Source organism: Staurois parvus, unplaced genomic scaffold, assembly GCF_062004578.1.
Source record: "Staurois parvus isolate SC_StPar_1 unplaced genomic scaffold, SC_StPar_1.0 ptg000066l, whole genome shotgun sequence".
Taxonomy (NCBI): Eukaryota; Metazoa; Chordata; class Amphibia; order Anura; family Ranidae; genus Staurois; species Staurois parvus.
The window spans coordinates 2,949,116-2,967,370 of NW_028317862.1; the positions used below are offsets into that span (position 1 = coordinate 2,949,116).

The window sequence follows — 18,255 nt, forward strand, 5'->3', positions numbered from 1 at the left end:
CACTGACAACAACCTTCTTGACCCTTTACAGTCTGGATTTCGCCCCCTACACTCCACTGAAACCGCCCTACTAAAACTCTCTAATGATCTGCTAAAACCAATGGTCACTACTCCGTACTCTTACTACTTGACCTCTCTGTGGCTTTTGATACGGTTGACCATCCCCTCCTCCTCAAAAAACTCCACTTTCTTGGCCTCAGAGACTCTGCTCTCTCCTGGTTCTCCTCCTACCTATTGCAGCGCTCCTTCAGCATTACCTATAACGCTGCCCCCTCCTCTTCACTCCCTCTTTCTGTAGGGGTCCCTCAAGGTTCTGTCATTGGACCCCTTCTCTTCTCCATCTACACCTCCTCCCTTGGTCACTTGATAAACTCCCATGGCTTTAAGTACTTCTCCATCAAGATCAATAACACAATCATCAGTCCCTCCCCTCATGCCAGGGTACTAGGTGTAATTCTAGACTCCCATCTGTCCTTTTACCCCCAAATCCAATCACTGTTCAAATCTTGTAGACTTCACCTCCACAACTCCAAGATACGCCCGTTCCTAACCTCGGAAACCACTAAGCAACTTATTCACTCCCTGGTTATCTCTTGCCTTGACTATTGTAACTCCCTCCTCATTGGCCTACCGAATCGCAGGTTATCCCCTCTTCAGTCTATCATGAATGCTGCTGTCAGACTTATCCACCTTACTAACCGTTCTGTATCTGCCACCCCTTTCTGCCAATCCCTCCACTGGCTTCCTATTGCCCAAAGGATAAAATTCAAAACACTAACAATAATGTATAAAGCCATTTATAACTGTGCCCCAAATTGCATCATCGATCTTGTCTCTAAATATCACCCAAACCGTACTCTCCGCTCCTCGCAAGACCTCCTGCTCTCTAGCTCCCTTGCCTCCTCCTCCCATGCTCGTCTCCAGGACTTTTCCAGAGCTTCCCCCTTCCTCTGGAACTCTCTACCCCAATTTATCAGCCTACTCTGCTCACTTTTAGGCGATTTCTCAAAACCTATCTCTTCAGGGAAGCCTACACTCCCCTCAGCTAATAATGGAATCTTCTACTCTTCCAACCAGTCCATCCCCCACAGTTACTACCTTTTGTACCACTAGTCCCTCCCTCCTAGATTGTAAGCTCCAAGGAGCAGGGCCCTCCTTTCCCTCTTGTATTGAACTGTATCATTGCTGTCCTGTCTCCCGTTATATTGTAAAGCGCTGAGCAAACTCTTGGCGCTATATAAATCCTGTATAATAATATTAATAATAATCTGGGGCAATCTAAGGGTCAACTGTGTGCTGTTTCACTATGTTGGCTGTGTGTGCTTTCAACTGTAAGCACAGTGCTCTGTATGGCTCTATACAAAGCAGTGTGCAGGAGCTGACAAGACAGATCTGTGTTGTTTATACACAGGTCTCTCCCCAGTCAGAGATACTCGGCGATCACTGGGTGCCTGAGAGTAATCACCAGCTGGGACCCAGTGATTGACAGCCGAGGCCGCAAATGGCGGCACAGGTAGGACGCGCATGCCTCCTACCCAGAACTGCAAAATCATCTATATATACATGTGATTTTGCGCACCCGTGCCACCCTGTAGCAGTAATTTTGCTATAGAGTTGAAAAAAACTGGTTAAAAAAAAAAAAATTGCAAGGACAAATATGTATGTTTGAAGCTTTCTGGTGTGGTCTCAGGAGTGTTATGTAATGTGAAAAGTAAAAGCTATTTTGTTAGTATTATATGTCCTAGTTAAAGTACTGCATTTTTTACTTGCAGATAGGACCCTGGCACTATACTCTTTGCAATCTTCTTTCAACGACTCAAGCTATAGGCATCACTGTGACTTCCAAAGCAGTAGACAAAGATGTGCCCCCGATTACTGTAAATGCACATATGGATAAAGATGCCAATGACTACCCCAAACCAATGCTTGTCTATGCTTCTGTCAATCAAGGCTTTGTGCCTGTAATAAATGCAAAGGTCACAGCAATCATTGAACCAACAATCGGAGCTCCAATTACTTTAGAACTTTTAGATAATGGATCAGGTAAGTTTGAAAGTTGTTAAACCTGAAAAAAAGGTAAGCTTTAGAAGACTAAAGCTATTGTTATAAGACATACATGATTACCATATGTCACCAGTGGTGTATTTAGGTTTTGTGCTGCCCTAGGCAACACGAAAATCGGGTGCTCCCCACGGAGAGAGCCTAACATTGAACAACAACACCCCTACCCACCCCCTTGAGAGAGACTTCCACTAATACCCCCCCCCCACGGCGAGAGAGAGAAAGACACTCACCTTCACAGCTCTGGACATGCCCCGGAACGAGAATCGGGCTCTCCATGCACCATCAAGCAGAACCTCTCTTGGATCTCACCTGGTCCCCATGCCACACGTGTCCCTTCTTCCATCCCTTCTTCCGGGGTGGGCGCTGCTGCCCCCCTGAAAAATGCCGCCCTAGGCAAATGCCTTGTTTGCCTTGTGGAAAATATACCCCTGTATGTCACTACACAGTAGTGTAAAAAACATGCCTATATGTATGTGTCAGAATGGACACAGAGTGGTCATGAGTTTTTTTAATCACTTGCCCTCCAGAGGATTTACCTCCCTTCCTGACCAGGCCATTTTTTGTGATGCGGCACTGTGTTACTTTAACTGACAATTACATGGTCATGCAATGCTGCACCCAAATGAAATTTATGTCTTTTTTTCCCACAAATAGAGCTTTCTTTTGGTGGTATTTGATCGCCTGTGTGTTTTTATTTTTTGTGCTATAAACAGAAAAAGACCAACAATTTTGAAAAAAAATATATATTTTTGACTTTTTGCTATAAAGCATATCCAATAAAACAATTTTAAAAATCTAATTTCATCATAAATTTAGGCCAAAATGTATTCTACTATACATGTCTTTGCTAAAAAAAATCCCAATAAGTGTACATTAATTGGTTTACGTGAACGTTATAGCGTCTTCAAATGGTGATATATATATATATATATATATATATATATATATGTGATTTTTTATTTTTTTTATACTAATAATGGCGATCAGCGACTTATAGCAGGACTGTGTCGGGCATTCTGACACTGGGGGGAAACTGAATAACTACCACTGACATCCCCAGTGACATGAATACAGTGATCAGTGCTAATAAAAAGCACTGACGCTGTACTAATGACACTGGGAAGGAAGGGGTTGACGTTTGGGCGATCAAAGGGTTAAGTGTGCGCTGTGTGCTGTTTTACTACGGAGACATACTGCTTTGTATTTCTCTTCTCTACAGAGAAATACAAAACAGCATGTCCTTTCTGGCAGGAGAGAGGCCTGTGTTGTTTACACACAGGTCTATCCCTTGTCAGCTTTACACGGCGATCACCGAGGGCTGGTGGGAATCTCTGGCCAGGACCTGGTGATTGACATCCCTAGCCGCCAATGGCGGCACGGGTATGGTGGTGTGCTCCCCTACCCAGAAATGCAAATCACATATCTATATATATATATATATATATATATATATACTGTATATGATTTTGCACAGCCCTGCCACTCTGTAGTAGTACTATAGGGCGACAGGCAAGCTGTTAACAAAAGTGGTGGGCATTTCGAGACTTTAGCATCCAGGGTGTAGCCCTTTTTGTTTTTAACTGTATAAACTGTATTCCACTTTTGCAGTCAAACTGGAATATCACCTACTTTATATTTCTTACATTTACTTTTTTAGATGCTCTGTTCTGAACTCTATAGCAAGGAAAAATCCTAGGTAGTTTGCTTTGTATGTGAGGGGGCTGGGCAGCTGTGGTTGCCATTTTTAACCCTGTGTGTACTGTACAGGCAGATCTTTATTATCAATTGTAACTATATTTGAACACTGTCTGTCCTAACAAAGGTGTAGATACTGAGTTTCTTGCACTGTAGGTTAATGAGAACAGACTTAGGACAGAACCAATCTAACATTGTTCAAAAAACCTTGCAGTTAGCCATGACAACTTCAACTGAAAAACATCTAAGTCCTCATACACACTGGATGTTTTTACAGCTGCTGTTTTTGGCTTTTGCCGCTTTTTTCTACAGCGAGGAAACTCCCCAGCTATGTGTCCATGCACACACAGGCTGTAATCAACATTTTTTGGCTGGGAGAAACCCCCCAGAACTAGTGGGTTTCTAGAAGAGTTTTTTAGCTGTAAAAACACTCTAATGCTAAAAACGCGGTAAAACATGGCAATCCAGTGTTTTTTTAATTTTTTTTTTAGCAAATTTTGATTAAAAAATGCTGAAAACACAGATAAACGCGGCTAAATGCTAATGAAAAAATGCTAAAGAACGCTGAAAAACTTGCGTAATTAACATGCCTTTACACAGCTGACGCTACCAGCGTTATTAAAATGCCCAGTGTGCATGGAGCCTAAAAGGTAATATTTTTTTTTTTCAGTGTAGGCATGATGCGTGAATGGGAACACATAACAAATATATAGTGGGGTTTTCTCAAACTTCACTGCCAAAGTGGAAACACACTTTAAATGACCCTTATGGACCCCATATGAACTTTTAGAGAGGCTGAATGAATTACACTTCACTTCACAGGGGTATCTACTAAGGTTGGATCAATCAGAATTTGGAGCAGCTGTGCAGGGTAACCAATCAGCTTTTAGTTTTCATTTTTAAGGTGTAACTGAATAGGCTGCTTGGTTGCTACACACATCTGCTGCAGATTCCCACCATAGTATTTTTCCCATATGCAATGCAAGAGACAGCTTAGAGCAGCCTTCACGAAATGGAACACCACGGTCCAGATCTGGACCTACTGAAAGCCCAGTCTGGACCAACAGCCCACCATTCTGCTCTGCTGGAGTCATTAGATGTTAAGGTTGCCGACTTCATACCAATCAGTGATTTCACATGTGTGCCCCATCCCCTTCAGCAGGTTTTCTTCCCCGCCTGGGTCTATTGAAATCTACTGATCTATAGTGAGACTCTAATGGGGGAATCTGATTTATGGGGGCACTCTCATGGGGATTCCAGATGTAAGGGGGCACCCTGATGGGGACACCTGATATGAGGGCACACTGATGGGGGAACCTCACGTATGATGACACCTGATGTATGGGGGCACTCTGATGGGGACACCTGATTTAAGGGGGTACTCTGATGGGAACACCTGATATAAGGGGGTACTCTGATAAGGACACCTGATATAAGGGGGTACTCTGATGGAAGAAACTGAATTAAGAGGTACTCTGATGGGGACACCTTATGTAAGGAGGTTCTTTTTGCTTTTATTTGAAAGAAAGATTTGGACCTTGGCTAGTAGAAAATTTTAGCAATTGCCCCTGGTTTAGAGTGATCACACAACCCATTTCAAGCAGCAACTGGTTAAATATTTTATAACAAAAGCAATTGAGTGGTAATAGAGATCTTGTAACCAAATCTGTTCCTTACTGTTATAAATCTAAAATGAAACCTATTGTGGAAGAAAAGGGTAGGCTGCCATTGCTGACTTCTGAAATAATAGTTGTTTTATCTGTGTTGCTTAGTTTCACTAGTTTCTGAGTTCATTGACAGAATAAGACCCCTGAAAATAAGAGATTTTTGCAGCCCACACATTTTCACAATTTTAAACATCACATTAAATGTATGGCAATGTATGTAGTGGGAACAAGCCTTATTAAAGTCCTGAGGTTACAAAAGTATTAAACCCCAAAACAAAAATGTAATATATTGCAGCACCAATGCTTAGATGTGGTGATTGAGCCTAGGTTCGCACCTAAGCAGAAACGCACTACAGTCCATTCAACATGATTTCCATGATTTAGAGTTTTAATCTGCCTAGCAACAAGAAAAAAAAAAGCAAAACACATAAAAAATGTGGCAAAAATGCATGTGCAAAAATGCAAATCGCACCACAAAATGCACTGCAGAAACGGATCAAACATGAACTGCAAAGGTGTGAACCTAGCCATAGTCTAGGTTCACAACTAAGCGTTTTCCGCAGCATTTTGCAGAAACGCACTACAATCCATTTAACATGATTTCCTAGGGGACAGGTTCACATATTCGTGTTTTCACCCGGTGTGTTTTTTGGGAAGGGTCAGGGACTTTAAGTGCAAACAGTTGCATTTTTGGTTCTATAGACTTCAATGGAGACGTTGCAGAAAACCATGTAGTGCATTTTGTACGCGTTTTGCATTTTAATCTGCCTAAAAACAAGAAATAAACCCCAGCAAAATGCAGCAAAATCGCAGCAAAAACCTAAATTGCAGAAACGGATCAAACGCACAGTGCATAGGTGTGAACCTAGCCTAAATTTGTTTTCTTTTTCCTTTTATTTTTCACCTGGTAGTCTTTCCAATAGCACATTTCCTGTTTGTTGGGGTGTTGTTTGGTGTCAGACTCTTTTTGCGGATAGGGGGGGTATTGGTTGGCCAATTTTGGTGTTGCCTAGCGCAGCACAAAACCTAAATACACCACTACTCCTGGTAGAACAGAGCTTCAGTGACAAGCTGCACATGCTTAGTTTAGTGTGTATTGCTAGAGAGTATTTTCTTTTTCTTGGGAGAGTGTATGTGATCAGCACAGGGCCAATCAGCACTGTTCAGATAGAGGGTCAGGGGTTATGCAATATCATAAGGCGGTGAGAGGGGAATGAAAACTCCTCTTATAAGCTTTAACCAGTGCTCTGCTGGACACTGATAGAAGTCACAAGACTGCTCTAACTGCTAATGGGAAAAGGTATTTCGCAGTTTATATTTACTAAAATAATTGCATTTCCATGTCCTGTGTACTGTGAGAGACCAGATATAGTGAATGCAGGGTCCTAGGTTTAGTAACACTTTAAGTAAAAGCAGGTCAATTTATGAATCTATGTTAAATGTACAGTATGTAATCATTAACAATATGTGTTCCCTTTTAGTCTACTAAACTGAATTAAACCCTCCTATCCTTTTCAGCTAAGGACGCTGCCACCTTAGCTTCTTTTAGATCTGCAACTGCCATGTTGCTGCACATGTGGTCGGTTATGACACCGGTCATTTGATGGTTTGACAGTTTGGTTGAGAGCACAAGCAAATGTGACAGTTATATTCATAATGGCTGGAATGCAACTGCTGTTTGACACCGTTAAATCAGTGGGTTTAGTTCCACTTTAAATATTCCATTGAAAGTATTTTGTTATATATAAAGTTGTGCAGAAAAATATCTTGATCTTGATTCTGTCAGAAATCCATAGCTGTTCTAGATCTTGTGTACTAGGAGACTAATTACTCCTCCTAGTTTTTCCCTTGAACTTCAAAACACCTGTAGTGATGAGGAGAGGGGGATGTATTCTATAGTTCATCACAAGAAACCTGTGCAGGAATTACATAATTCCTTCCGATTTCAGTCCAGCAAAGGCACTGTGTTGTCAGCTGACAAGAAATTAGGAGTTGAGTGTATTTCTGGCCAAAATTCTTAGTAATTTTTTTGTAGTAGCAGGTCCTTTAAAGAGATAAAACATGTTACTAGATCCTTCTTTAGACAGTCCAATACATAAATGTTGCTCTGTGTTTGCTTGGGCACTTGATTGTCAGGTACTTTGTGTACTGAGGCATAATGGCATAGATGCTCACATTAGTACTTACAAAAATGTTATGGCCCGGTTGGTCCAAATTCTGTTTTCCTTTTAGTTGCTTTTTTAGATATCTTGGTATGATAACATAATAAGTGCTTATTTGCATCAGACCTTGTTTGACTGCAACATTGTAAGTTTCTACCTAAATATTTGATGGTGATTTGTTTTTTTGTAAGATCTCTTTTATAATACCTAGCACCAGAATTGTAATTTTTCTTATGGTTTTGTTTGATATGTAAAACCCAATACAAATCTATTGAAATTGAAGAGGTAAAACATGGAAAGATGTGTCATCCTTTGTTATATTATAAATAAAGATGAACCCTGCTCAAACGAAACCCAGGACAGTTCTCTTCATTACTAATTTTGAAATGAATGTTAAATCTTTTAAAATTCTTTCACGGTTTTAGTATGTTTTAGGATTTTGTGCACTGAAGGTGTTCTGGATTATTGCAGGTCCGGACATTGTTAAGAACGATGGCATCTACTCTAGATATTTAACAGCTTTCACAGTTAATGGAAGATATGGTTTAAAAGTCCGCGTTGAAAGTACTGACAATAAAGCAAGATTGGCACTGCCTCGAAATGGTGCTCTGTATGTGCCTGGCTATGTAGAGAATGGTAAGACCATTGTATTCATATATTAAATTGACTTTATTCAATTGAAGCATGATGGTATTGCCCATAGCACCCAATCCAGTTCTTTCATTGACACACCTGTAGCACAACTTATTAAAGCAAAACCAAACCCTCCTTTTTGCAAGGTTAGTGCCATCTAAGGCTGCCATGGTGCTGCAAACATGACCAACTATGACACCAGCCTAGGGACTTGACAGAGCTGGCATTGACACACTGGAAACTGTGACCGTTGTCACTGAAGGCATTCTGTACTCAGTACGGCTGTCTGCCCGTACCTCTTATATGGGCAGACAGTTACTGAGTAAAGTGCAGGAAATGTCAATGAATTACGAGAGTGCTCATCAGTGACCTTGATATTCATTGAGAACTATAAGCTGTCTACTGCTGTGGAAGATGGGACTTGTAGTCCATTCATTCACAGATGTGAATAAATTATGTGGCTGTGTAAGTGGAGCCCTGCACAGTCACAATGTTTTTAAAGGAATCCCCGGGGATCCCCTGCCAGCTGTCACAATGGAGATTGGGAGGGGGGGAGGGGTTGGGCTGCTGCTTTAGTAACACATTACATGTTACACCTTAAACACAGATGTAACATTTAACATGTTACTAAAGGTGAATGTATCCTTTAATTGTTATTTCCAAGAGATCATGTTTACTTTACTCTTGTTTCCTCTTTGCTGTCCACCTAATAACATTTTGTAGCATATAGGTAACCCTTGAAATGACTATGCTTGTCTGCATTTACTGTATATGTTCATGCATCTGCATGTATTTCATTAGCACGTTACACAACATTTAACTTACCTGGTAAGGCATGAGGACATTTCATTTTCTTTTTAAAGGTCAAGTTATTATGAATCCTTCAAGACCTGAAATCAGTGAAGAGGATCTCAATGTGGGATTATTCTCTAGAACCTCATCAGGTGGTTCATTTGTGGTATCTAAGGTGCCTATGGGTCCCCAATCAGACATCTACAAACCTGAGAAAATAACTGACTTAGTAGCAAAGATAGAGGGAGAAACAATTGTGTTATTCTGGACAGCAACTGGTGATGATCTGGACCAGGGTAATGGTAAGTAGTCCTTGTACAGTGCCATTCCTGACCCAAAGGCTTATTAATGAGGTAAAGTGCAGGAAGATGGGTTGTCAACTTCTTCTGGAATGTTCAGGATTTTCACAGATTCCAGAACACTAGCAAATAGTATGACACATGCAAATACCTTCTGTTTTAAAAAGACTCTACCGTGTATTGTCACTGTGCAAATTTTATACAAATGTTAAAATGCAGTGCTATTCCCTCCATAGATTTTTAAGAAAATAAGAAAAAATGGACAACAATATATAAAACGTCATATACCAAGTTAAGCTAATGATCACTAAAGTGCATATTCATAACAATAAAGTCTAGAATTCATAATGTGCATAACCACTAAGTAGAAAGTTCCATAATATAAATGGTCAATGCAAAGTCCACTAATAAAAATGCGAACAGTCCAAGCACTCTCCTCCAAACACCACTGTTATTTTCCCATGAACACCTGGTTGGTAGTAAACTCACCTCCTAACATTTGACCACTTAAATTAAAAAGATACTGACATCACAAGGTTCCACCTCCATCCTTCTGACAGCAACACACATGCTAAGGGTGCACGCTGAGGAGTACAAAGTGGTGTGCAACTCCCATACGATTTTGAGAAATTATTATCCAATGCTGGGCATCAAGCATTGGAGGGCATACATGTATTCTTAGGTGTTTTTATTAATGGTTTAATGAAGATGTCTATACAGTAAGCCTTCTGTCCTCCCTTTTCTTTGCTGCTTGTTGGATGGATGTTAAACAGTATGCAAAGAGATTAGTGGCTATTCCTGGTGTTTCCTGTTAGGCTGAACGAGTATATTCACTAGATGTCAGACTTTTCCTAAGTGTAGTATTACACACAGCCAGTAGATGTCAGACTTTTCCTAAGTGTAGTACTACTCACAGCCACTAGATGTCAGACTTTTCCCGAGTATAGCACTTTATCACAGCCACTAGATCAGGGGTGGGCAAACTTTTTGACTTGAGGGCCGCAATGGGTTCATATATTGGACCCGGGGGCCGGACCAAGAGTAGATGAATGATGTGTATCCATAGTAAGTATAGTAATATTTCCCCATAGTAAGCATAGTAATTAATCCCCCATATAGTAATTCATCCCCCATAGAAATTCATCCCCCATAGTAATTCATCCCCCATAGTAATTCATCCCCCATATAGTAATTCATCCCCCATAGTAATTCATCCCCCATATAGTAATTCATCCTCCATAGTAATTCATCCCCCATAGTAATTCATCCCCCATATAGTAATTCATCCCCCATAGTAATTAATCCCCCTATAGTAATTCATCCCCCATATAGTAATTCATCCCCCCTATAGTAATTCATCCCCCCTATAGTAATTCATTCCCCATATTAATTCATCTCTCATATAGTATTTCATCCCCCATAGTACTATTCCCCCCCAAGTAGTAAGCCAAGTCCCCCCTGTGTCAATTCACTTACCTTTGCTCCGCACGTTCCTCTCGCCGTATTCCCGTGCCGTTCCGGTCTTCAGGGCGGACTGTGAGAGGAGCCTAGCTCCCCTCATGTTCGTCACGCTGCCCCGCCTACACACATCCTGACAGCCATCCTGACAGTATCGCGCTCCACGGGCCGGATTAAAAGGTCCGCCAGGCCGTTTGCCCATTGCTGCACTAGATGTTGACTAATCCCACACTTTTTGAGGGCTGGGCCAAACAGAAAAGTATGAGAGAGAGAGAGATGCAAATTAGGGTGTATTTTTACCATTGCTTTGCTTTGTTTGACCAATAAGGATACTTTTTGACCATACTGTTTTAACTTAGGGAGAGCAATGTATCTAATTAGCATATTTGCTCACTCCCTCTCTCCCCTTTCCTTTTTTGTTGCACATTAGGAAAAGTGTTCTGATCCTATCGCAAAGAACCATGCTTACCCTAATTGTCATACTTTTCTGTTTGGCTCAGCCCTCAAAAGTGTGGGATTAGTCAATCCCACAATTTCCTGAGTGCAAATTTGCACTCAGGAAAAGTGGTTATGAGTAGTACTACACTCAGGAAAAGTCTGACATCTAGTGGCTGGGAGGAGTGCTACACCCAGGAAAAGTCTGACATCTAGTGGCTGTGATGAAGTGCTACACTCGGGAAAAGTCTGACATCTAGTGGCTGTGATGAAGTGCTACACTCAGGAAACGTCTGACATTTAGTGGCTGTGAGGAGTACTACACTCAGGAAAAGTCTGACATCTAGTGGCTGTGATGAAGTGCTATACTCGGGAAAAGTCTGACCTCTAGTGGCTGTGAATAGCACTACACTTGGGAAAAGTCTGACCTCTAGTGGTTGTGAGAAGTAATACACTTAGGAAAAGTCTGACCTTTTGTGGCTGTGAGGAGTACAACACTTAGGGAAAGTCTGACATCTAGTGGCTGTGAGGAGTACTACACTTAGGGAAAGTCTGACATCTAGTGGCTGTGAGGAGTACTACACTTAGGAAAAGTCTGACATCTAGTGGCTGTGAGTAGTACTACACTTAGAAAAAGTCTGACATCTAGTGGCTGTGAGGAGTGCTATACTCCGGAAAAGTCTGACATCTAGTGGCTGTGAGGAGTACTACACCTAGGAAAAGTCTGACCTCTAGTGGCTGTGATGAAGTGCTATACTTAGGAAACGTCTGACATCTAGTGGCTGTGATGAAGTGCTACACTCGGGAAACGTCTGACATTATGGTGTCCGTTTATGAACCAGCAGTAATAGATCGCTGCTCAGTTCTCCGGCATTCTCGGAGAACACAGTTCTCCTGTGAATGCCGTTTATGAAGCATATGTAGATCAGTTCTCCAAACGAAGGGAGAACGGTCTACAAACGCTGGAAAATGGCTGATTTTACTATAATCTTGCGAGATTACAGTAAAAGATCAGTTTACTAAGCAGAGGTAAATTATCTCTGCATAGTTTTCGGTCCCTCCGATTCTCCAGCTCTGGGCTGGAGAATCTGGAGGGAGAACACAGATCTCCAGAGAAGGGCTGAACATATTCTCCTGGGTGTCATAAACTGTGAATGACCAGAGAATAGCTGCGATCCTCTGAATCTCAGGTATTCTGTGTGTCATAAACGGACACCTTAGTGGCTGTGAGGAATACTACACTCAGGAAAAGTCTGACATCTAGTGGCTGTGATGAAGTGCTATACTTAGGAAAAGTCTGACATCTAGTGGCTGTGATGAAGTGCTATAATTAGGAAAAGTTTGACATCTAGTGGCTGTGAGTAGTACTACACTTAGAAAAAGTCTGACATCTAGTGGCTGTGAGGAGCGCTATACTCAGGAAAAGTCTGACATCTAGTGGCTGTGAGGAGTACTACACTTAGGACAAGTCTGACATCTAGTGGCTGTGAGGAGTACTAAACTGAGGAAAAGTCTGACATCTAGTGGCTGTGATGAAGTGCTATACTCAGGAAAAGTTTGATATCTAGTGGCTGTGAGGAGTACTACACTTAGGAAAAGTCTGATATCTAGTGGCTGTGAGTAGTACTACACTTAGGAAACGTCTGACATCTAGTGGCTGTGAGGAGTACTACACTCAGGAAAAGTCTGACATCTAGTGGCTGTGATGAAATGGTCAATGCAAAGTCCACTAATAAAAATGCGAACAGTCCAAGCATTTTCCTCCAAACACCACTGTTATTTTCCCATGAACACCTGGTTGGTAGTAAACTCACCTCCTAACATTTGACCACTTAAATTAAAAAGATACTGACATCACAAGGTTCCACCTCCATCCTGCTGACAGCAACACACATGCTAAGGGTGCACGCTGAGGAGTACAAAGTGATGCGCAACTCCCATACGATTTTGAGAAATTATTATCCAATGCTGGGCATCAAGCATTGGAGGGCATACATGTATTCTTAGGTGTTTTTATTAATGGTTTAATCAAGATGTCTATACAGTAAGCCTTCTGTCCTCCCTTTTCTTTGCTGCTTGTTGGATGGATGTTAAACAGTATGCAAAGAGATTAGTAGCTATTCCTTGTGTTTCCTGTTTGGCTGAGGGAGTATATTCACCATTGCTTTGTTTGACCATCTTATAGTGTTCTAATGTATGAGGTAGGTTTACCACCAACCATAGGAAAATAATAGTGCTGTTTGGAGGCACCGGAGCTTGGATTGTTTCACTGTTATATTCGTACTTACCGGTACATTAATGGGCTTTGCACTAATTATTTATATTTATGGGCTTTACCCTTAGTGATTATTATTATGCACTTTATACATTTTGAACTTTATGGTTATGATTATGCACAGTGAATATTATCATAATTTAAATTGGGATGTGGTTTTAATTAGTTTGAAGTTTATTAGTTTTATTTATTGATCCATTTTTCCCAAAAGCAGTATTAAACCCAAAAGCAAACATCTATTTCATTGCAACTCACCAATCCTTAGATGTGATCACTGTATTAGTTTCCTTTCTACTATTTGCATCTGGTTATCTAGCCAGTAAGTCTGTTGTTTTTTTTAACAGAAAAGCTCTCTTGCAGTTATACAGATGAGACAAACCATTTAAAAGTGCCAGGGGTGCCTAAAATTATTAAAAGGTGGCCATCTGATAACCTGTCAGGTATAAAATGACTAAAAGGCAGCCATCTGAGAACCTTTTAGGTGCTTGACAATTTTTCAGTCATGCCTCCAGGAACCTCAGTGAGCCTGATCATTTGGTTATTGCAGCTCAGCTGCATAGAGGGGGCATTTAAATGTCTACCGCAGCATAGCATTTCAGGATTGTGGATGGAGCCATGCAAGTCATATCTTTATGCATAATGACTAGCGTAAATCAAGAACTGCTGGTGGAAAACACAGATACAGCCTAATAGTATAGCGCCCGTCAATCCAAACTAAGTACAGGTTTGTTGGCCATCTCCACTGCATTGCATGGCAATAATTTCTTTGGTAAAGTAGGGTTTGGGGACCAAGAAATTATAACTCAGAAGTTTATAGTGGGAAACAATTAGTACAAAAGGAATCCCCACTGAACAACTGCAAATATATTGGAGGCCTCACTGACACAAAAGTGCACTTCTGCAAAGAGCGATCCTTAAAGTTGAACTCTGGGGCAAACAAAAATATTCCCTTGCAGTGCCCCACTTGCACTACAGGGGAAGCCCCTTCCCCTGTAGTGCAAGTATTAAATGCTCATCTAGGTCTAGGGGACCACAAAAGCAGTTTTTCTTACCTGATCCTCTACTCCTGCACGATCCTCTGCAAGGGAGAATTTTTGTTATTCCCGGGAATGGGCTTTATAGTGATCTAAAGTCCCTCTGTGATATATGCAGCAATGGATAAATTGAGGGCAGTTTTAACTTGAAGGAACATTCTAGATGCTCAGATTTGCTTAGGCAGCTGGCCTGCCCCCCCCAGTAGAAGTGTATACTAAGTTCAAGAAAGTAAATAATGGCATCTGCCCCAATAAATTTATAACTTCACTACTGCTGTGTTGTTGTGCCTTTAAGTAGGACCGGGGCACCTCCAAGGTAATGGAATACATGAATAGGTAGGCGCCGCAATAATTATATAACAAAGATTAAAAATGGAGTGAACTAAATAAAGTGAACTATCAATAACATCAAACAAATAGTATTCCTGAACAAAATATGAAGAATGGAGAACATATTATAGTAACAGTCCCCTGAAGATGTAGTCATTTTTAATTTCATTTTTATTTCTATATTTATTTTTCATCCTTTTTTCCCCTTTTTTTTATTTTTTATTTTTTTCTCTCGATTTTGTATTTTCATTTTTTTAATTTTTATTTTCATTATTTATCACTTTTAACATTCATCCTGATCTGCCGAGGGTGTATACTCTTATATAGCGATTGTCCATGTCTCATTATGGCTTTCTAATGTACCTATTCCAAAACAGATTAATATGTTTTATTTGTGTTTTTAACTGCATGTCCCCATTGACTTTATATACGAATATGTCCTAAAAGGTTCCCAGTTTTTGATTACTGAAGCAGTTTATGCAGCCGCTATACACACAGCATTAATTTGCCCATAATATTGTTTAAGTTAGCCATGTTTTTGGAGCTGTCCAATCAACTTGATTCTACTCCTATTTAATGTGCCTGGTAATGGCGGTATGTCACTTCCTGAGGACGCCGCCAGGCATAACGTATGTAGATGTGTGATCCCGTCACTTCTGGGTTGCTGTGACATCACATCCAGCCTGTTGAAAGCGAGGCTTGGAACGCACGCTGGCCATCACTATTGGAATTAACAAAAACACAGGTTGCATAGACTGGTGCCGTTTTCTGGGCACCAATACATGTGAGTGCATTGATATATATCTACTTGTTATGCGATTTTCAATAAATACTACACTTAGACCATTTTAATTCATTTGGTTTATTTGAGCTGCTTGGAACATTATCTTTATCTTGAGGAGATCCGGGGATTGTGAATCCATCCACTATTTGTGTACCCAGAGTCTTGTGATCACCCAACTAGGGGCAGTCATCTTTGATCCCCTGGATCCACATCTCTTAATAGTAGACCGAGAGGTCTAATCCAGGAGAGCCTGTTGCTGGTCATCATCATTTATGATTAAGCAATATTTGACCACCTTAACCAGGGTCAACTTTTTCTGGTGAGTGAGAAATTCATTTATTCTCTGCATGTTATGAAAGAGCATATTTTTGGTCTATGTGACTACATCTTTATGGGACTGTCACTATAATATGTTCACCATTCATCATATTTTGTTCAGAAATACTATTTGTTTAATGTTATTGATAGTGCACTCTATTTTTTTCTTTGTTATATAATTATTGCAGCGCCTACCTGTTCAGGTATTCATTTGTTTAAGTGCATTTCACTTTTTAGGGGCAGCTGTTAACTTTTGCCGAATTAGAGCAGAAAATATTCACTATCCTTTGAATTATTCACTCATCTAGGTGCCACAATATTGCTTTTTCAAACACCTCCAAGGTAAGACTGTTCTCAGTTTATTAATTTTTATGTATGGCCCATATAGCTATGGGTTAAGATCATACTTTTCAGGGTTGCCTTTTCATAGCAGTGTGACCTCCAATATTTGTAAATGTATGCAAACTCTGTCTTTAATCCAAATGTTAGAAACCGTTTATAATTAGGTTTTCATTGGTGACTAATTGGTTTAAGTGTTGAGAAAAATTTAGGAACAGAAGCACCAAATGCATAAAGTATCTACATAATAATCCTAGATAACTGTTGATACAAGTTGATACATCAGTACAGATATAGGAGTTCATTTATTTGAATTTGCCGTAAATGCATCATAAATACTAATAATAACCTGTTTTTCAGCTACTGGATATGATTTAAGAATGAGTTTTAACCCCAAGGATCTCAGAGACAACTTTGACAATGCAGTCCAAGTGAACATCTCTAGTTTTACACCTCTTCCAGCTGGGTCTACTGAAACCTTCACATTTGTACCAGAAAATGTAGCCATCAAGAATGGCACTATCCTTTACTTTGCCATAATTGCTTTTGATAAAGTTGGTCATAAATCTGATGTGTCCAATACAGCCCAAGCAGCCCTCTTCATTCCTCCAACACCTGAACCTACAACACCTGAACTTCCTACAACACCTAAACTAACTACAACACCTGAACCTACTCCAGATAACCAAAATTTTGCAATATTGATAACACTGATAATAAGTTCAGCAGTTATTGTCATCTGCATTATTACAAGTATAACCATCTGTTGTGTGAGCTGTCATAAGAAGAAAAGACAGCCAGAAATGAGAATTTAAAACAAATTGAGAACACTGCTATAACTGAGCTGATTGTACAAATATGAGCCTAGTGATTTTTTGCCACTTGCTTTATTCTATGCATAATCAGGAAATGCTTTAGGCCAAATTGATCATAGTGAAAGAACAAATTCTCTGCTCTCCGTCAGAGGCTGTCACATGCAATCTTCATTTTCTTCCCTAAACTGGAGGAGCAAAATGAAGAATCAGAATGGAGTCCATTAAAAAAATCTTTGTATTGAGTTGCATACTGTCAGTTCTGACAGAGTCTCTGTTTCTCAGTGATGGAAATATTCATTCCGTAGCAAGTACTATTAGCAGTTAGTTAAAATTAGACTTTGAAAGCCACAACACATTTTAGATTACAATAATGTATGTAATTTGCAATAGCACATTGCAGTGCCATTCATATTGAATGGCACCCCAACACACTAAAGCAAAGCACTTTCAATGCTCATGTGCTTCAAGGAGAAAGGTTGGCCGCACACCGGAGGAATGATGAAATATGTGCATGTAGTTTATTAATCCATAGGACACCAAAAGCATCGGGACATGTACATGGATGTTAACATGTTTCACACGATTACATGCTTAATCATAATTGGTTATGTAATTGATGTTGATTGCTGCCTGTGCGGTATTCCTCTTGTCTTTTTGAATGCTGCTGTGCAACACAATGCATGGTGATTCACTACTGTGGCTTGTGGTGTGTTGCATCAAAATAAAAATGCTGCATTTTTTTTGTCCATTCTTGTACGTACATTGGCAGCCCATTAAAAATGAATGAACTTACTAATGCAACACATGTTAATGTGTGTGATAACTTGCATTAACACAAACCAAATGGATGGAAAGGTGTGAATGTACAGCTGTGCCTGCATTTCATGCAGGAAAAAGGTTCATACATCATTTTCAAAACACAGCGGCTGGGAAATCGCATGGTGCTCTTGTACCATGCAATTTCCTGGTTGTTCCCACACCTGCAAACACACTGCATTTTTTAGATGCATGGGGGTGCCATTTAGAATGAATACCAGCCTAGTGTGTTTTTAAACAGCTGTGTGTTTTGACTGTGGGTGGTTGCGGGTGCGGGTACAAGTGTGATTCCCCCACCTGCAACCATCCACAATAGTGTGAACTAGGCCTCTTTTTGAC

At 40.4% G+C, this 18,255-nt stretch overlaps 1 protein-coding gene across 1 annotated transcript in view; it reads left to right on the forward strand.

Annotated features, from left to right (window-relative positions):
* LOC149469604 (calcium-activated chloride channel regulator 1-like) overlaps window positions 1-17,901 on the forward strand; it is a 59,250-nt gene extending 41,349 nt beyond the window's left edge. Inside the window, exons 11-14 of the mRNA XM_089668959.1 lie at window positions 1,773-2,043; window positions 8,060-8,224; window positions 9,085-9,315; window positions 16,646-17,901. Of these exons, the coding sequence (XP_089525085.1) occupies window positions 1,773-2,043; window positions 8,060-8,224; window positions 9,085-9,315; window positions 16,646-17,100 (1,122 nt within the window). The 3' untranslated portion in view covers window positions 17,101-17,901. The remainder of the gene's footprint in view (window positions 1-1,772; window positions 2,044-8,059; window positions 8,225-9,084; window positions 9,316-16,645) is intronic.
* The last annotated feature ends 354 nt before the right edge of the window (window positions 17,902-18,255 follow it).